The sequence below is a fragment of the Gigantopelta aegis genome, chromosome 4 (genome assembly GCF_016097555.1).
Source record: "Gigantopelta aegis isolate Gae_Host chromosome 4, Gae_host_genome, whole genome shotgun sequence".
Classification (NCBI taxonomy): domain Eukaryota; kingdom Metazoa; phylum Mollusca; class Gastropoda; order Neomphalida; family Peltospiridae; genus Gigantopelta; species Gigantopelta aegis.
In genome coordinates this window covers 110046633-110061561 of record NC_054702.1, presented here as the reverse complement: position 1 = coordinate 110061561, position 14929 = coordinate 110046633, and the positions used below count along the sequence as shown (strand labels likewise).

General features: G+C 39.3%; 1 protein-coding gene across 1 annotated transcript; it reads left to right on the top strand.

The window, feature by feature from the left end:
• The first annotated feature begins 4461 nt into the window (after nucleotides 1-4461).
• On the top strand, nucleotides 4462-14307 carry LOC121371739 (carboxylic ester hydrolase LipN-like). The gene is made up of 8 exons (XM_041497843.1): nucleotides 4462-4673; nucleotides 6631-6763; nucleotides 9084-9205; nucleotides 11127-11224; nucleotides 12041-12135; nucleotides 12877-13016; nucleotides 13828-13914; nucleotides 14029-14307. The coding sequence occupies exons 1-8, from the start codon at nucleotides 4559-4561 to the stop codon at nucleotides 14100-14102; spliced, it is 864 nt and encodes a 287-aa protein (XP_041353777.1). The 5' UTR covers nucleotides 4462-4558; the 3' UTR covers nucleotides 14103-14307.
• The last annotated feature ends 622 nt before the right edge of the window (nucleotides 14308-14929 follow it).

The window sequence follows — 14929 nt, the reverse complement described above, 5'->3', positions numbered from 1 at the left end:
ATTTTGACCTATGGTCTTAGAGAGGAAACCTGCTACATTTTTCCATCAGTAGCAAGGGATCTTTTATATGCACCATCCCACAAACAGGATAGCACACAGCCTTTGATATAGGCCTACCAGGGGCCTAATTCACAAAGGTCTCGTAGGCTCTGCTAGACAACAAGCATCCTCTCTCCAAGGTTTTTAGCATAGCCCACCGACTGGGATTGATTCCTAACCGAACACTTTACCACTGTGCACGTGTTGAGAGGTGAGTAAATGTTTGTGATACACGAACTGTTTTAATTAGCACAATCTGACGATTCATTACAATATATTGCTAAATACAAATGCGGTGTCAAAATTGTAATCTGCATACCAAACGATCACACCAAGACCCGTTTTGAACGTCAGTAAATATTACCACACGCACAAAATAAATAAATAAAATTACATTAATAATAAATAAAATTAATTCAAACGAAACATAAACGAAAAGAAAACGGGGACCAATTTCGCAAAACATGGTAAGCCTAGTTTTGCACGTAAACGTAAATCTACGACTAAACCACAATTCTTAATACTATTATAGTACAACAACTATTGTTAAAAGTACACATATTTCATGTTCCTTTGTCCTTAAAATACTCCTTTTCCCTAATGGTGTAATTTCAAGCGTGAAAAAAAAAAAAAAAAATGTTTTATTTAACGACGCACTCAACACATTTTATTTACGGTTATATGGCGTCAGACAAGGTTAAGAACCACACAGATTTTGAGAAGAAACCCGCTGTCGCCACTACATGGGCTACTCTTCCGATTAGCAGCAAGGGATCTTTTATTTGCGCTTCCCACAGGCAGGATAGCACAAACCATGGCCTTTGTTGAACCAGTTATGGATCACTGGTCGGTGCAAGTGATTTACACCTACCCATTGAGCCTTGCGGAGCACTCACTCAGGGTTTGGAGTCGGGTATCTGGATTAAAAATCCCATGCCTCGACTGGGATCTGAACCCAGTACCTACCAGTCTGTAGACCGATGGCCTGCCACGACGCCACCGAGGCCGGTTTCAAGCGTGAAATACATGTCAAACGCATGTAAATGAAAGTCCTGTATAACTGCTAATTACAGACGTAAGCTTACGATGTTTAATGAAATGTGCTCCTCATGATTTTAAATTTTATGCAACCCGTATAAATAACGTAGTACACTGCTTAAATATGCAATTTTATGGACAATATTACATGAATGGACGTAGGTACCATATATATCTTATGGAAACTTAACAGACATGAATTAAGTATTTTATTTCTTACATGTTGTCAAAACCCAGATGTTAAAAAAAGAAAAGAAAAAAAAAGAGGTAAAAATAACGTCTTTTCCAAATAAAACTTACAGCGTTTCAGGTTTACTCTAAAACAGTCGTATGTTTTTAAATCGATAATACACGTATATGCGTGATGGTGGTATATGTTACCAAAAATAACAGTGTCTCACCATAGGCGTACTGTCCCTCCCCCCCCTTTTTTTTTGGGGGGGGGGGGGGGGCAGACAGGCTGGCTTTTGCCCGAATTAAACGAAAATGCCCGAATCTGGATAACAACATTTATTCATATAATATAGGGTTGCAAACGAATCACTGCGTATTTTTACATGGATTACAACTAATTTTGAGGGTAGAATGGTGGAAATACATAGTAAAAAGGTCTCAGGTTAGCACATTTTGCCCCATTTTCTGTATCATTTTAGCACGATTTTGAGGTTTTGCTCCAGCACTAGGGGGCAGTTGCCCCCTTCCCTTCCCTTCCCCCATGTCTCGTACGCTTATGGTTCTCACCATGGTGTCGGCCTGTCTCGGAGGTGTACTGGTTAAACCATCTGACATAAGGCTGGTAGGTACTGGGTTCGGCTCCCACCCAGAGTTTAAGGTCTCAATGGAAATGTGCAAAGCCACAACACTCTCACTATCCACCAACAGGGAGGAATCTCACTCAGTCGGTAGAGCACTCGCCTGATGTGCGTACGTCGTGGGATCGAACCACGTTGATAGAACCATTCTCTAATTGGTCCCAATCAGTGCACAACGACTGGTATATCAAATGCCGTGATATATGAAAGATCCTTTGCTGTTAATGGAAAAATGTAGCAGGTTTTCCCCAAGACGAGGTAAAAATTATTAAATATTTAACATCCAATAGCTAATGATTGATAGATCAATGCGCTCTAGTGGTGTCGTTAAACAAACTCTAATTAACTACTAACTTTTTGTCCTGGACAGACAGTCCAGATTTGCTGACGTGTGTACCAGGACAGCGTGCTTGAACCGTAACTGGATATAACACGAAAATAACTATAAATAAAATGAAATCACCAAAGGATGTGTAAGAAATATTGTATTACAATCCATGTCACTGATAATTAATTGGGCATAAACCATTCGTCATTTGCAGCACCATTGTAGCGCATTAAAAAAAAGTACTAGAGATTCACCTTGCCTATGGCTCCTTTCTAATTTAAAATTTTGAATGGAAACCCGTTCAGTATTATTTTTGTTACAAATAGTTTTAATACAATTCTTTATTGAACATTTAAATATATACTGAACAAAAAAAGAAACTTCCGATTTGTACATATGTTGTGTTAAAGAATTCATTGTGTAATGAAATTATATAGGTAGTATTAGCCTTGAGCTGTATTATCAGGATTCATGAATTTTATCGATTATTTTTGCACTGTTAATCGTCGACAACGTGAAATTCAATTTGCACGTGCATGCATGGTTCGACATGTCCCGTGTAGTATTCGGTCAATTTGTTTTACTTGTCTTACTGACAATGTTGTCAAGTGAACAAAAACGCTTCAAAATTTGTAAAAATATTAACGTTTTTTACATTGTAGCATTTTTAGTATGCCAAGAATACCCAATAATTTACGCGAACGGGCGATTAGCATGCTTGATGCTGGCATGTCGACAGAAGACGCTGCAAGGCATGTTGGGAGTTCTACTCGAGCGATACGAAATTTTCGCGTAAGATTTCGAACGACAGGAAGCACCAACGACTTGCCACCTCGTGGACGTCCGCGTGATACAACACATGGTCAAGACCGCTATATCATGAACACGCATTTGCGCAATCGATTCCAAACTGCCACTGCTACTGCTTCTAACACACATGGGCTTCACAATAACCGAATCAGTGGGCAAACTGTCCGTAACGTCTGCGGGAGAACGGTTTACATGCACGACGTCCTTACGTCGGATGCGTTTTAACACAACGTCATCGTCTTAATTGGGCACGTGTACACACTCGTTGGATTCGGCGACGCTGGAATACCATTCTTTTTTCGGATGAATCCCGATTTTCTTTACAACGTGGTGATGGCAGGGTGCGCGTCTACCGTTGGAGAAATGAACGCTATACTGACTGTTGTGTTCTTAAACAAGATCGTTTCGGGGGTGGGGGTTCTGTCATGGTCTGGGCAGCCATTGCCCATGGTTATCGTTCACCACTAGTCGTAATTGATGGCAATTTAAATGCTCAACGTTACAGCGATGACATTCTCGCTCATCACGTCATTCCATAACAACGCCAACATCTCGATTTTTCAGCATGATAATGCCACCTCTCATACAGCTAGAGACACTGTAAATTTTCTTAGGACAAATAACATTGATTTCATTGATGACTGGCCCACTAAAAGTCCTGATCTCAACCCCATCGAGCATGCCTGGGATAGTCTGGACAGACGATTGAGGCGTCGTCCCAACCCACCCGCTATTGTCAACGAACTTCGTCAAGCGCTCATTCAGGAATGGAACAATATTCCACAGGCAGAAATCAACACTTTAGTCAATTCTATGCGCCTGCGATGCACTGCAGTGGTCAATTCAAGAGGTGGTCATACCAGTTATTAAGTGGGTGTTTTTATTTTTAACCCCTACCAGTTCTCCCAGTTTCTGTTAACCTATGGCCATGATTTTTGCACCAAACGATGCATTATGGAACACTCTTTAAACGCATATATAACAATTATTCCCCCGGTTTGTTTTCATCAAGTTATGTTCAAGCAAAGTTAGCGGAAGTTTCTTATTTTGTTCACTATATATCCAGGCTTTTCTTTTTTTTAAACTAAAATCTCAGCATTTTTCAAACATACTTTTATTAACATTTCAAAAATTTCTTTTTGTTTTGCACAAACGTTTTCTTTCCTTTTTCTTTCTTTCGTGCTTTCTTTCCTTCCCTCATGCTTTCTTTCTTTCTTTCTTTCTTTCTTATGATACAAGTCTTATACATCAAATAGAATGGCAGAATACTGAAAGAAACGCATACTCTAAAACATAGCATTGCCTAACGACCCGACTGTTGGATTACCAGGCGTGGTTATTATCGGTATAGCCTAGTACAAACTGTGAGGTCAAGAACACGTCTAATTTTAACAGCAAGGTCGGTCTCACTTCTCTAACGATGTCAACTTACGAGGCATGGGGAGACATCGCAACAAAATATAAAATTCACAAGGAAACGCTTGCCTATTTTGAAACTAAAGAAACACCAGGGACAGGAAGCCTTTATAGCATGACCCCCGACGTAGTCCGGAGAATACACGAAGAGAATGCAGTTAAATTCGCGGGGACAACCGAATTCGAAGGAAAGGTGAACGAATTTATTGTTCCGTCCCAAGCCACTCCAGGTAAGATAAGATAACGTTAACGTTCTACGTATACTACTACTATCAATCCATGCAGAACAAAACCCCAACTAAGTCCGTCCCATCCTTCTACAAAAATGTTTAGAAAACAATCAGCTCAGAAATACATAACTTGTAGTAAATTCTATTAATAATTATTAAAATATTTTAAAGAGGAAGAGAAAAAACTATTAATATTTTTAAAATCAATTTAACAGGCACCTATTAGTTGTGTAACATCGCTTATTAATAATAAGAATAAGAAGGTGACACATTCAGTACAAATAAGAGACTGGTCTCCGATATGGTCTTCTCTAGCCTATATCAAACATTTAATATACATTCATAAGCACATGTATAATATTTACATACACTGCAAGGCATGCAATATACTTAAATAGAGAATAATACATGAGTGGCCGTTAGATACCATTTATCTCACAAGTTGTTTATACAGAGAATACTACATGAGTGGCCGTTAGATACCATTTATCTCACAACGAGTTGTTTATATAGAGAATACTACATGAGTAGCCGTTAGATACCATTTATCTCACAACGAGTTGTTTTAAAAGGTATCTAACAAGCGAAAACGAGTTTGATATGTTTTTAAAAACGAGTTATCATTTTGTTTTTACATTCAACCATTTCAGCTCATTAAGAATTTCTTTAGAAGACATATCTTTGCCAGTGTTAAAAATTAGTCTAGCCGCTTGATGTTAGATTGAAAAAAAAAATCGTCAAGAGTTGTTTTTGGACACTGTCCCCATATATCTTAAATAGAGCATGAGTGCTATTTCATCCGTTTCTGTATAATGGAGTTAACAAGACGGCGACAGTCTTAGTAATACGTGTTATATAAAGTCATTTGATCATATACATTAATTATGAAATTACATGTACATGTAGCTTTATTAAAACGTAGCTGTGTTTGTATTTTACATTAGCAAATGATATTATAAAATGTGTGGGGACGGGAGGTGTACTCAAATAGGTATATTGTGTACATGTAATTACATGGATGTTGCATTCAAATGACCATACTAACCTTAGATCAACAACCCTCGTGAAAAAGCATTAGTTATGACCATGGTAGAAATCAGTAGTTTTGAAATGAGTAAAAGTAAAAACCCATAAACATGTACATTTTTAAAAATTATTATTCCACTGTGCACTCGCCCATAGGCGTACGGGCTCCCATTTGTAACGGGTGCAGGCTGATTTTTGCCCCAATTAAACAAAAATGCCCGAATCTGGATAAAATGTATTCATATTAGCATTACTGCAAATGGTTATATAGGGTTGCAAACGAACCAATACGCATTTTTACATGGATTACAACTAATATGTGGTTAGAATGATGAAAATACACGGTGAAACAGTTTCTGGCCAGCTCATTTTGCCTGAATATCTCTATCGTTTTGGCCCGAATTTGAGGTTTGCTTCAGCACTTGGGGTGGGGAAGATGCAGTTGCCCCTCCTCCCGTCTCGTACGCGTATGTGCTCGCCTGAAATGTGATGGATCGTGGGATCGATCGCCCTTAATAGACTGGGGTTTTCCCCGTCTATCAAAGGCCATAGTATGTACTGTATATAAAAGATCGGTTACTACTTGTTCGATAGCAGTAGCCTGTTTCTCGTTCCGGTCAGTGCATTGCGACTGGTATATTAAAGGCCGTGGTATGTGCTATCCTGTTTATAGGATGGTGCATATAAAAATTCCCTTGCTACCAATAGACAAAATATGGCAGGTTTCCTCTCTAACACTGTATGTCAGAACTGCCAAATGTTTGACATCCAGTAACCGATGATTAATAAGTCAATGTGCTCTAATGGTGTCGTTGAACAAAACAAACATTAACTTTAAAAATGTGCTGAGGTTTTATTTTCTGGTCTACAAATGCTGCTAACATACTAGTACCTTTACGTTATCGCTGATGTATGTGTAGTTGTATTGCAGACGGACTTCGCGTCAGTGTGTACACACCGTCATCGTGCTCGGCGACGTCATCGATCGTGGTGTTTTTCCACGGCGGCGGACTGGTGCTGGGGTCTCGAGCCGGCTACGACACGATGTGCAAAATGATTTCCAGGCGAGCACGCATGCTTTACTACATTGTTGTTATTTGTAGCATGATTTAAACAACAACAACAACAACTACTACAACGCCACCACCAGCAGCAACAGCAGCAACAACAGCAACAGTAGCAGCATTAATATCAACAACTACAACACAACACAACAAATAAAAAAAACGCCTCCAAAACGATTCCCAGTCTGGAGCTCCACGCGGTAAGACGTGTTTGTTTCGCTTGTGCACACTGCGCGTGCTTTCGTGTGCTCGACTTGAGGGTCCTTCATTTCGTTGTTTTTGTCAGCGAAATGAAGTTTTCTACTGGGATGTATGCGGCCATTGGAACTGATTGAACGCTGGAACGCTTCTCGTTTCGACAGCTTGCACCACCAGGTTGGATTCTTTTTTAGCGAGATTCCTTGCCTCCACGTCATTTCTCCGTCTGACTGTCGACTTGTTTTTTTCGTGACTCGTATGACGGCCATTCTGCAGAACGCCACGGTTGTTCGCGTTTAGTCTCTACATGTCCGAGCCTGTCCTAGCAGCACTGGAAGATTGACCGCCCCACTCTAAGAAGAAATAGGAAGCGGGGTCGGCCCCTACTACTCTTTTTCTAGACTTTACCTTGCTTTATAGTGATACACACCGGCCTCGGTGGCGTCGTGGCAGGCCATCGGTCTACAGGCTGGTAGGTACTGGGTTCGGATCCCAGTCGAGGCATGGGATTTTTAATCCAGATACCGACTCCAAACCCTGAGTGAGTGCTCCGCAAGGCTCAATGGGTAGGTGTAAACCACTTGCACCGACCAGTGATCCATAACTGGTTCAACAAAGGCCATGGTTTGTGCTAACCTGCCTGTAAGAAGCGCAAATAAAAGATCCCTTGCTGCCTGTCGTAAAAAGAGTAGCCTATGTGGCGACAGCGGGTTTCCTCTAAAAACAGTGTCAGAATGACCATATGTTTGACGTCCAATAGCCGATAAGATAAAAAATCAATGTGCTCTAGTGGCGTCGTTAAATAAAACAAACTTTACTTTTTTTTTTTATAGTGATACCATCTCGTATCCTCCTGAGTCGGGCCCGTCCGCACCACAATACCAACCCATGACGACTGGACTATACCCTAGTCTGATACTCTCTCTCGTTCAGACGGATCCGGCTTCTCAAGATCTGTATTTCAGCACATCACTACACCTTCAACGTCTATCGACTGTCAATCTAGGAGTTTTCTTGACGGGATGCAACTCATCTCGTCCCTTTAAGCTGTGCACCCAAACGGCCTTAACGAGGCCACTCGCGTGGACATATCGATAGGACTTTAAACTTTTAGATCTGCGTTTAAAATGTTATGTCGAAATTACTTTTTTTTAACATTATTAAATAGTCCGATCCTCTCTTCTTTCTCTTATTTAATTTTGGATTGTCGTTCTAAAATGCTCCAAATTATATAAATATTCGGCCGAGCAGTCAAATCTTTTTTATTTTTGACTTGTAACCTTTTTTTATTTATTTTTTATTTAATCTATTAACTTTTTTTTACTAATTGCTATTTTCAAAATTCTGCCCCCCCCCCCCCCATCCCGAGTCAGGCCACCGATCTTATCGGAGGTCGAACTTGGGATGGGCGTGTTCGAAACCCTAGTGGTATGTGGGCACGTTAAACTAGTTATCATCATCATCATCACCAAAACGTTTCAGTAACCTAGAAATACGTCATTAATATTCATAGCAAATAAAAACCATAAACATTTAAATTCGTCGATGGGTAGTCACGTTTAGTTTAAACTCAGTTATGTGTCTCTGCAAAGTCTTTTTAATAGCTGCTATCTCGCGCGTAAATACAACACGCACATAAATACAACACTCATGTACACACACACACACACACACACACACACACACACACACACACACACTTATATTGGGGTTTTGTGTGTGTGTGTGTGGAGGGGACTGGGGGGTTGGAGGATAATCCTTTGCATGCAATATACTCTGGTCACACTATGACACAAAGTTGAGTTTATTCTCCATTTTAACACTGAGAATCTGGGTGCTATATGCATTGGGTTGTGTAACAAAATATTTATAAAAAATCCCACATGGCAACATACCTGTGTGTTGTACGAAAGCATTTGACGATAACTGTTGATAGCAATAACACACAAGTTTATCAAAACTGTAGGGGTGTTGGAATTTTGCATTAATAAATGATGTTAGGTTATGCATAGAATGGGGAGGCAAAATTATCACTTTAAATCCTACTGAAGCAACAAAGAGAAAAACTATATATATATATATATTAAAAATGACAGATCATTTTAATGGTTAAATATTTCAGAGATTCCTCTTGTATTATTTTGAGCGCCGAGTATAGACTGGGACCCGAGCACCGCCTCCCCGCCCCTGTGGACGACGCCCAGTGTGTGATGAGATGGACCCTGGTGAACAAAACACTGATTGGTAATACACTTATAATAAATCAGGGACGGATCTAGTGGCTGAGGCTGGGGAGAAAGAAAGAAATGTTTTATTTAACGACGCACTCAACACATTTTATTTTCGGTTATATGGCGTCAGACATATGGTTAAGGACCACACAGATTCTAAGAGGAAACCCGCTGTCGCCACTACATGGGCTACTCTTCCGATTAGCAGCAAGGGATCTTTTATTTGCAGGCAGGATAGCACAAACCATGGCCTTTGTTGAACCAGTTATGGATCACTGGTCGGTGCAAGTGGTTTATACCTACCCATTGAGCCTTGCGGAGCACTCACTCAGGGTTTGGAGTCGGGTATCTGGATTAAAAATCCCATGCCTCGACTGGGATCCGAACCCAGTACCTACCAGCCTGTAGACCGATGGCCTGCCACGAAGCCACCGAGGCCGGTAAGAGGCTGGGGAGAGAACTGTTGACACGCTTAAAATTATGATTAAGATATTTTTTTTAGTTTAAAAATGCCCTTTTTATCTAGCTGCAATGGACCCTATATTTTTGTATTACTGTGTCCCAACTGATGTTAATGAGCCCTCCTTGAAGTATTTTAAATTTGGAATGGCCCTGGTAATATCACCTGGTATGTTGTTTATATACAAAACAGTTTGCCATGTAAATATTCTGTACAGCGTTTAACCTTGACACAGTAGTTATTTTGGAAGCATTACAGCATTATTCAAAATTCTACTCCGACATCCTCCATCGAAAACGAATAGGACAATCAATACAACAAACTTTAACAAACAGTTCTCAGCGAAACAACTTTCAAGTTAATTACATAGGCGTCTGCAAGTGGATGGGCTATTAATCAGCTTTCCAGTAAAAGACGTGTGTGTTTCTCTCTCTGTGTGTGTGTGTGTGTGTGTGTGTGTGTGTGTGTGTGTGTGTGTGTGTGTCTGTCTGTGTGTGTATGTGTATGTATGTGTGTGTGTATGTATGTGTGTGTGTGTGGTGTATGTGGTGTGTGTGTGTGTCTGCATGTGTGTGTGTGTATGTGGTGTGTCTGTATCTGTGTGTGTGTGTGTGTGTGTGTGTGTGTCTGTCTGTGTGTATATGTATGTATGTGTGTGTGTATGTATGTGTGTTTGTGTGTGGTGTATGTGGTGTGTGTGTGTCTGCATGTGTGTGTGTGTATGTGGTGTGTCTGTATCTGTGTGTGTGTGTGTTTTATCTTTATCTGTATTTAGGCCTACCGCTGTACGTTCAGCACCGTTATAACTCTAATTGTCTACATCAAGCAGGGTTAGTGACTTTTATTAATTAAATATAAAATTCATCCAGGTGAAAAAGTTTGTTTTAAAAAATTCCTTTTAAAGATTAGTACTGGGTGATATGGTGAAACGTGTTTACTGACATTGTAAAATGTGTTTACAGACATGATAAAACTTTATTTATGCCATCACACAATTCGTTTACTAACATATTAAAACTTGTTTACTGACTCTGGTCCTTAGGAACCAAAGGGAAGGGGCTGTGTCCCCACACTTGAGGACGTTTTGTTTGTTGTTGTTGTCTTACTCAATTTAAAGGTAAAACTATGGCTTGTTCCTCCTGCCCCAACTAGAGACTGTACCCTCTCCATTGAAGAGTGCACCCCCTCCAGATATCGTGCCTACGGGCCAGTGACTTGACAAAACCTGATTATAATGACATAGCAAGATTAGTTTACTTAGATGGGAAATTTGTTTACCGACTTGGCAAAAGTTGTGTAATTACACGGTCAAATGTGTTTACTAGCATGCCCTACTATACGTCTTGGTTTGATGTTCAGCAAGCATTGTGAAAAATTTACTTAATACCTTTCACAATTGGAGATGATGAACTAGATAGGAGTGCAGTTCGTTCAAAATTGATAGTTCACTATGTTTCATATTTATGATAAACAGGAGGGAGTAACTCCAGCAGGATTGGTGTGGCCGGTGACAGTGGTGGGGGTCAGCTGGCCGCTTCTGTCGCTCACGATGTCCAAGGTATTGACTTTCAGGTAATGCAGTTTATAATAATAATAATAATAATAATAATAATAATCATAAGTATTAACCATAATACAGTGAAACCCCACAAATGCGGACTCTCAGTAAACCGGAATTGCCGTAGGCAGAGATTATCACCGACAACAATTTTGTGCCGTCGGTAAAGCTCCCCAACAATGGCAAAATGTATACACACCTGATGTGAGTGTGTTGGTTCACAAAAAAAATTAGTTTCATCTGGGCTAAAAATGTATGCAGTATTATTTCATCTAGTACCACCGTGTTAAGTAGCCTTGTGCTTGGAACATGTATGGGGTACGTGTAAAAAAAGTACTCAAATTTTGTGCGAAATTAGAGGTGTTGTAAAAACATCTGGTTATACCGAAAATTAGTCATGAAAGGTACCATTTTCTTCAGTTAATACATTGAGGTAGGGGTTGTAGTACTGATATTTATGGGTCATATAGTTTGGTTGATATATTGCATATAGTGTTTTTAAACACAAACGTTAACATGATCGCCTATGAGATTTTTATTTGGTATAATCTTACCTATAGTCATGTTATTTGATGCAATGTCACTTTTCCAAAAACTGCCGTCGGTGGGCCGTTTCACCCATGAAAATTCTTTACAAAATTGCCGTGGTAGACAAATTCTTAAGTTCGAGCCCTGTATTAGTACAGAACAGAATCCCTCAAACCCGGTTACATTTTTTTTCTCTCTCTCTCTATCTCACATATTCAGATATTGTTCCTTTATAATATTTGCAACTGTGTATCCATTTTATTGTACTACAATAAGTAATTGAGTAAATTTGATTTCATTAGATTTTAATATACCCCATGTGCGACATGAGATGTCTGGAAGCGAGTTACAAAGAATTTGCCACAGCACCTGGATTGAACCAAGCAGTTATAGACTGGTATGACAAGTACTATGATTATGGTTATAGATATAGAAATTTAAATTAATGTCATTACTATTCATGATAAAAACTGCAAAAATAAAAAATTGGTTTTATGCAATGAGAATTTCAACAGTTGTTTTAATTAAACAGCTGTAAACTGTACTAAAAGTGAACTTTTTGAGCACACAACACAATCTATATAGCATTCATCGCCAGAAATCTTAGGACAGGGATTATAATAAGTTGTCTGAAACCTATATGAACCTTTGCAGTACTGCCCTAACGTTGTTTTGATGAGTGTAAAATATAAAAACATCAACCATTTCTGAAATAGTTTATTGGATATGGGTCATCAGTGGCGGATCTATGAGGGGGTGGGGGTGGAGGGGAGCAGAGGCCCGCCCTTCCTAAATTTTGCGATTCTACGTTGTAGAATCCGAGGAATCCGAGGCCTTCGGCCACATGTCATTGGGACCCCCTATATGGATTCTGGATCTGCCACTGGTCATGTCAAGAAACCACGCAAACATGTCTGCAGTAGTTATTAAAACTGTCTTAGGCCCATGTTTGTTGCAAATAAAGTAATAATTAAAATAATTAACTGATAATCGAGTCAGGGTTTTATACAAAGCGTGAATTGGTTACAACACCAATCAAAATGTGCCCCCTCCATTTTACAAGATAACAAAACATATATATGGCTGTAATAAAACAGCGACTTACACTACTTATTCAACTTATATTTACTTATTTTAGGTTTTTCAGTCTAAGTCTGAAGAATAACGAGCAGAGAGAGGACCCTAAAGTATCGCCAATGCTTCGACCAAGCTTCAGACATTTGCCTCCAGCTCTTTTTGTTCTCTCAGAACTAGACCCACTCCGAGACAGCGGTTACGGTGTGTAAAAATGAATATTGAATGTACAGACATTCCCAAAGGCATGTGTGCCCTCCACTTTTTGGCACGTTCCCACGCCCGTGCACACATACACACATGTAAATTTGGGTAAATCTGATACATTTCCACTAAACTGTATATAAAATCTCTGATATTACGGAATGTATTCCCTGTGACACACACACACACACACACACACACACACACACACACACACACAGACACCAATTTGTATTTGACACAAGCCTTCGCCTACAACACACTTAAACATAAGATAAAGTATTAAAGGCAGGGTTCCAAACTTAAACGCAATATTTATGGCATTAAACAGTCCGTACCTATAGGCGGGTCTTTCATAGTTACCAATGGTGGGCGATAAAATTACTAATTTATGGCTACATTTATTTCGTACAGTTGCATATATACTGACGTCCAAAAACTTTACAAGGCTTGAAATTGTATTATAGATAACCATATTAGTATTATTTGATATGAAGTGTATTGTGGGATATGGAAGGATCATGAAAATTCACATCTAAACGTCACAACGCACTTCGTTATACGTGCCAGTGTTTGTAAGGTGGTATCTAAATTGGTTCTTTTCGATTAGCAACATTATTTGTAAAATTATTCAATTTTATGCATTTGGACCTCAGTATATATTTGTGCATTAGGTAATATCGGCTTTAAAGGTGTTGTGCCTATTATAGCATCTAGCGTAGCAACCACATATAGTATATACAAGTAACTCGGTTTAAATCTAGTACAGAATTAGTTTACCACGATAACTAAAAAGTTTTTTTTTTTTTAGCATACAGAGACAAACTCGATAGTGCTGATGTCGCCACAGAATGCGTTCTAGTCCAGGGGGCACCACATGCGTTCTTCAACTTACCAGGTAATTACAATCTTTCAGGAAATTGGAAATAAATTCACAGCAGAATAACTGCCAATACAAAATTCTTGCTAGAACTCACTGTATTTTAATATACTTTTTTTTCTTCTGTTACAGGTCATTTTAAGGAACTGTGTGCTCAAGCTTACACACCTGTTATAAAGTTTATAAAAATATTTAATCTACTTTGAGGATGTGTATACGGCATTAGATAACCTGACGTCCAGACTTGGTGTACAAATTTGTTACAAAAATGAACTTCTGACAATGATGATCTCAGGACTGCAAACACCGAATACAGGCGCGTGCGCAAGGGGAAGGCTCAAGGCGAAAAAAAAAATCATATCCCGATTTTTTTACATCCCTGTGAATCCTGGGGTTAATTTTTCAGACCCCCAGTCACGGGCTTCGCCAGACACCTCGACTCCCCCTTGCAAAATTTTCTGCGCACGCCCCTGGAATACCTTCAGTGACTTTAAAGGCGCCATCTCAAAATGTTACAACTTTAATTATGAGGAAAAATGCACAAATGAACAGGTTTGTTTTCATTAAAACAGATGGAGTTTGTTATTAATGTAAAGTACAGCGAAACCACTCTAAACAGACATCTATGAGATGCAGTAAAAAGTCTGGTTATAGAGGTATCCAGTTTAGAAAGGTTATGGTTTGCACTATTTGGTCTTAAAAAAAAAGATGGAAGTAAACCAGAATTCCATTGTATCTGCTAACGAACTAAATTATAGGCAGACTTGCATAAAATCAATGCAATCTTGGTTGAGACATTAAAATCAGTCATTTGAGAAAGTTGACAGTAAACAGAAATTCTAAGAATTCTTCTGCTCAAATTTATGTTTCTTTAGTTGGACACTGTTGCTCATCTTCATAAATGAAGGCTAATATTCGTTCCAATATTAGCCTTGATTTATGAAGATGACTGTTGCTAGGAGTCTGGATGTATTGATATATATGAAGAGTCCACGGGGATAACCTAGGATGTCCAGATACCCGTATGATATCG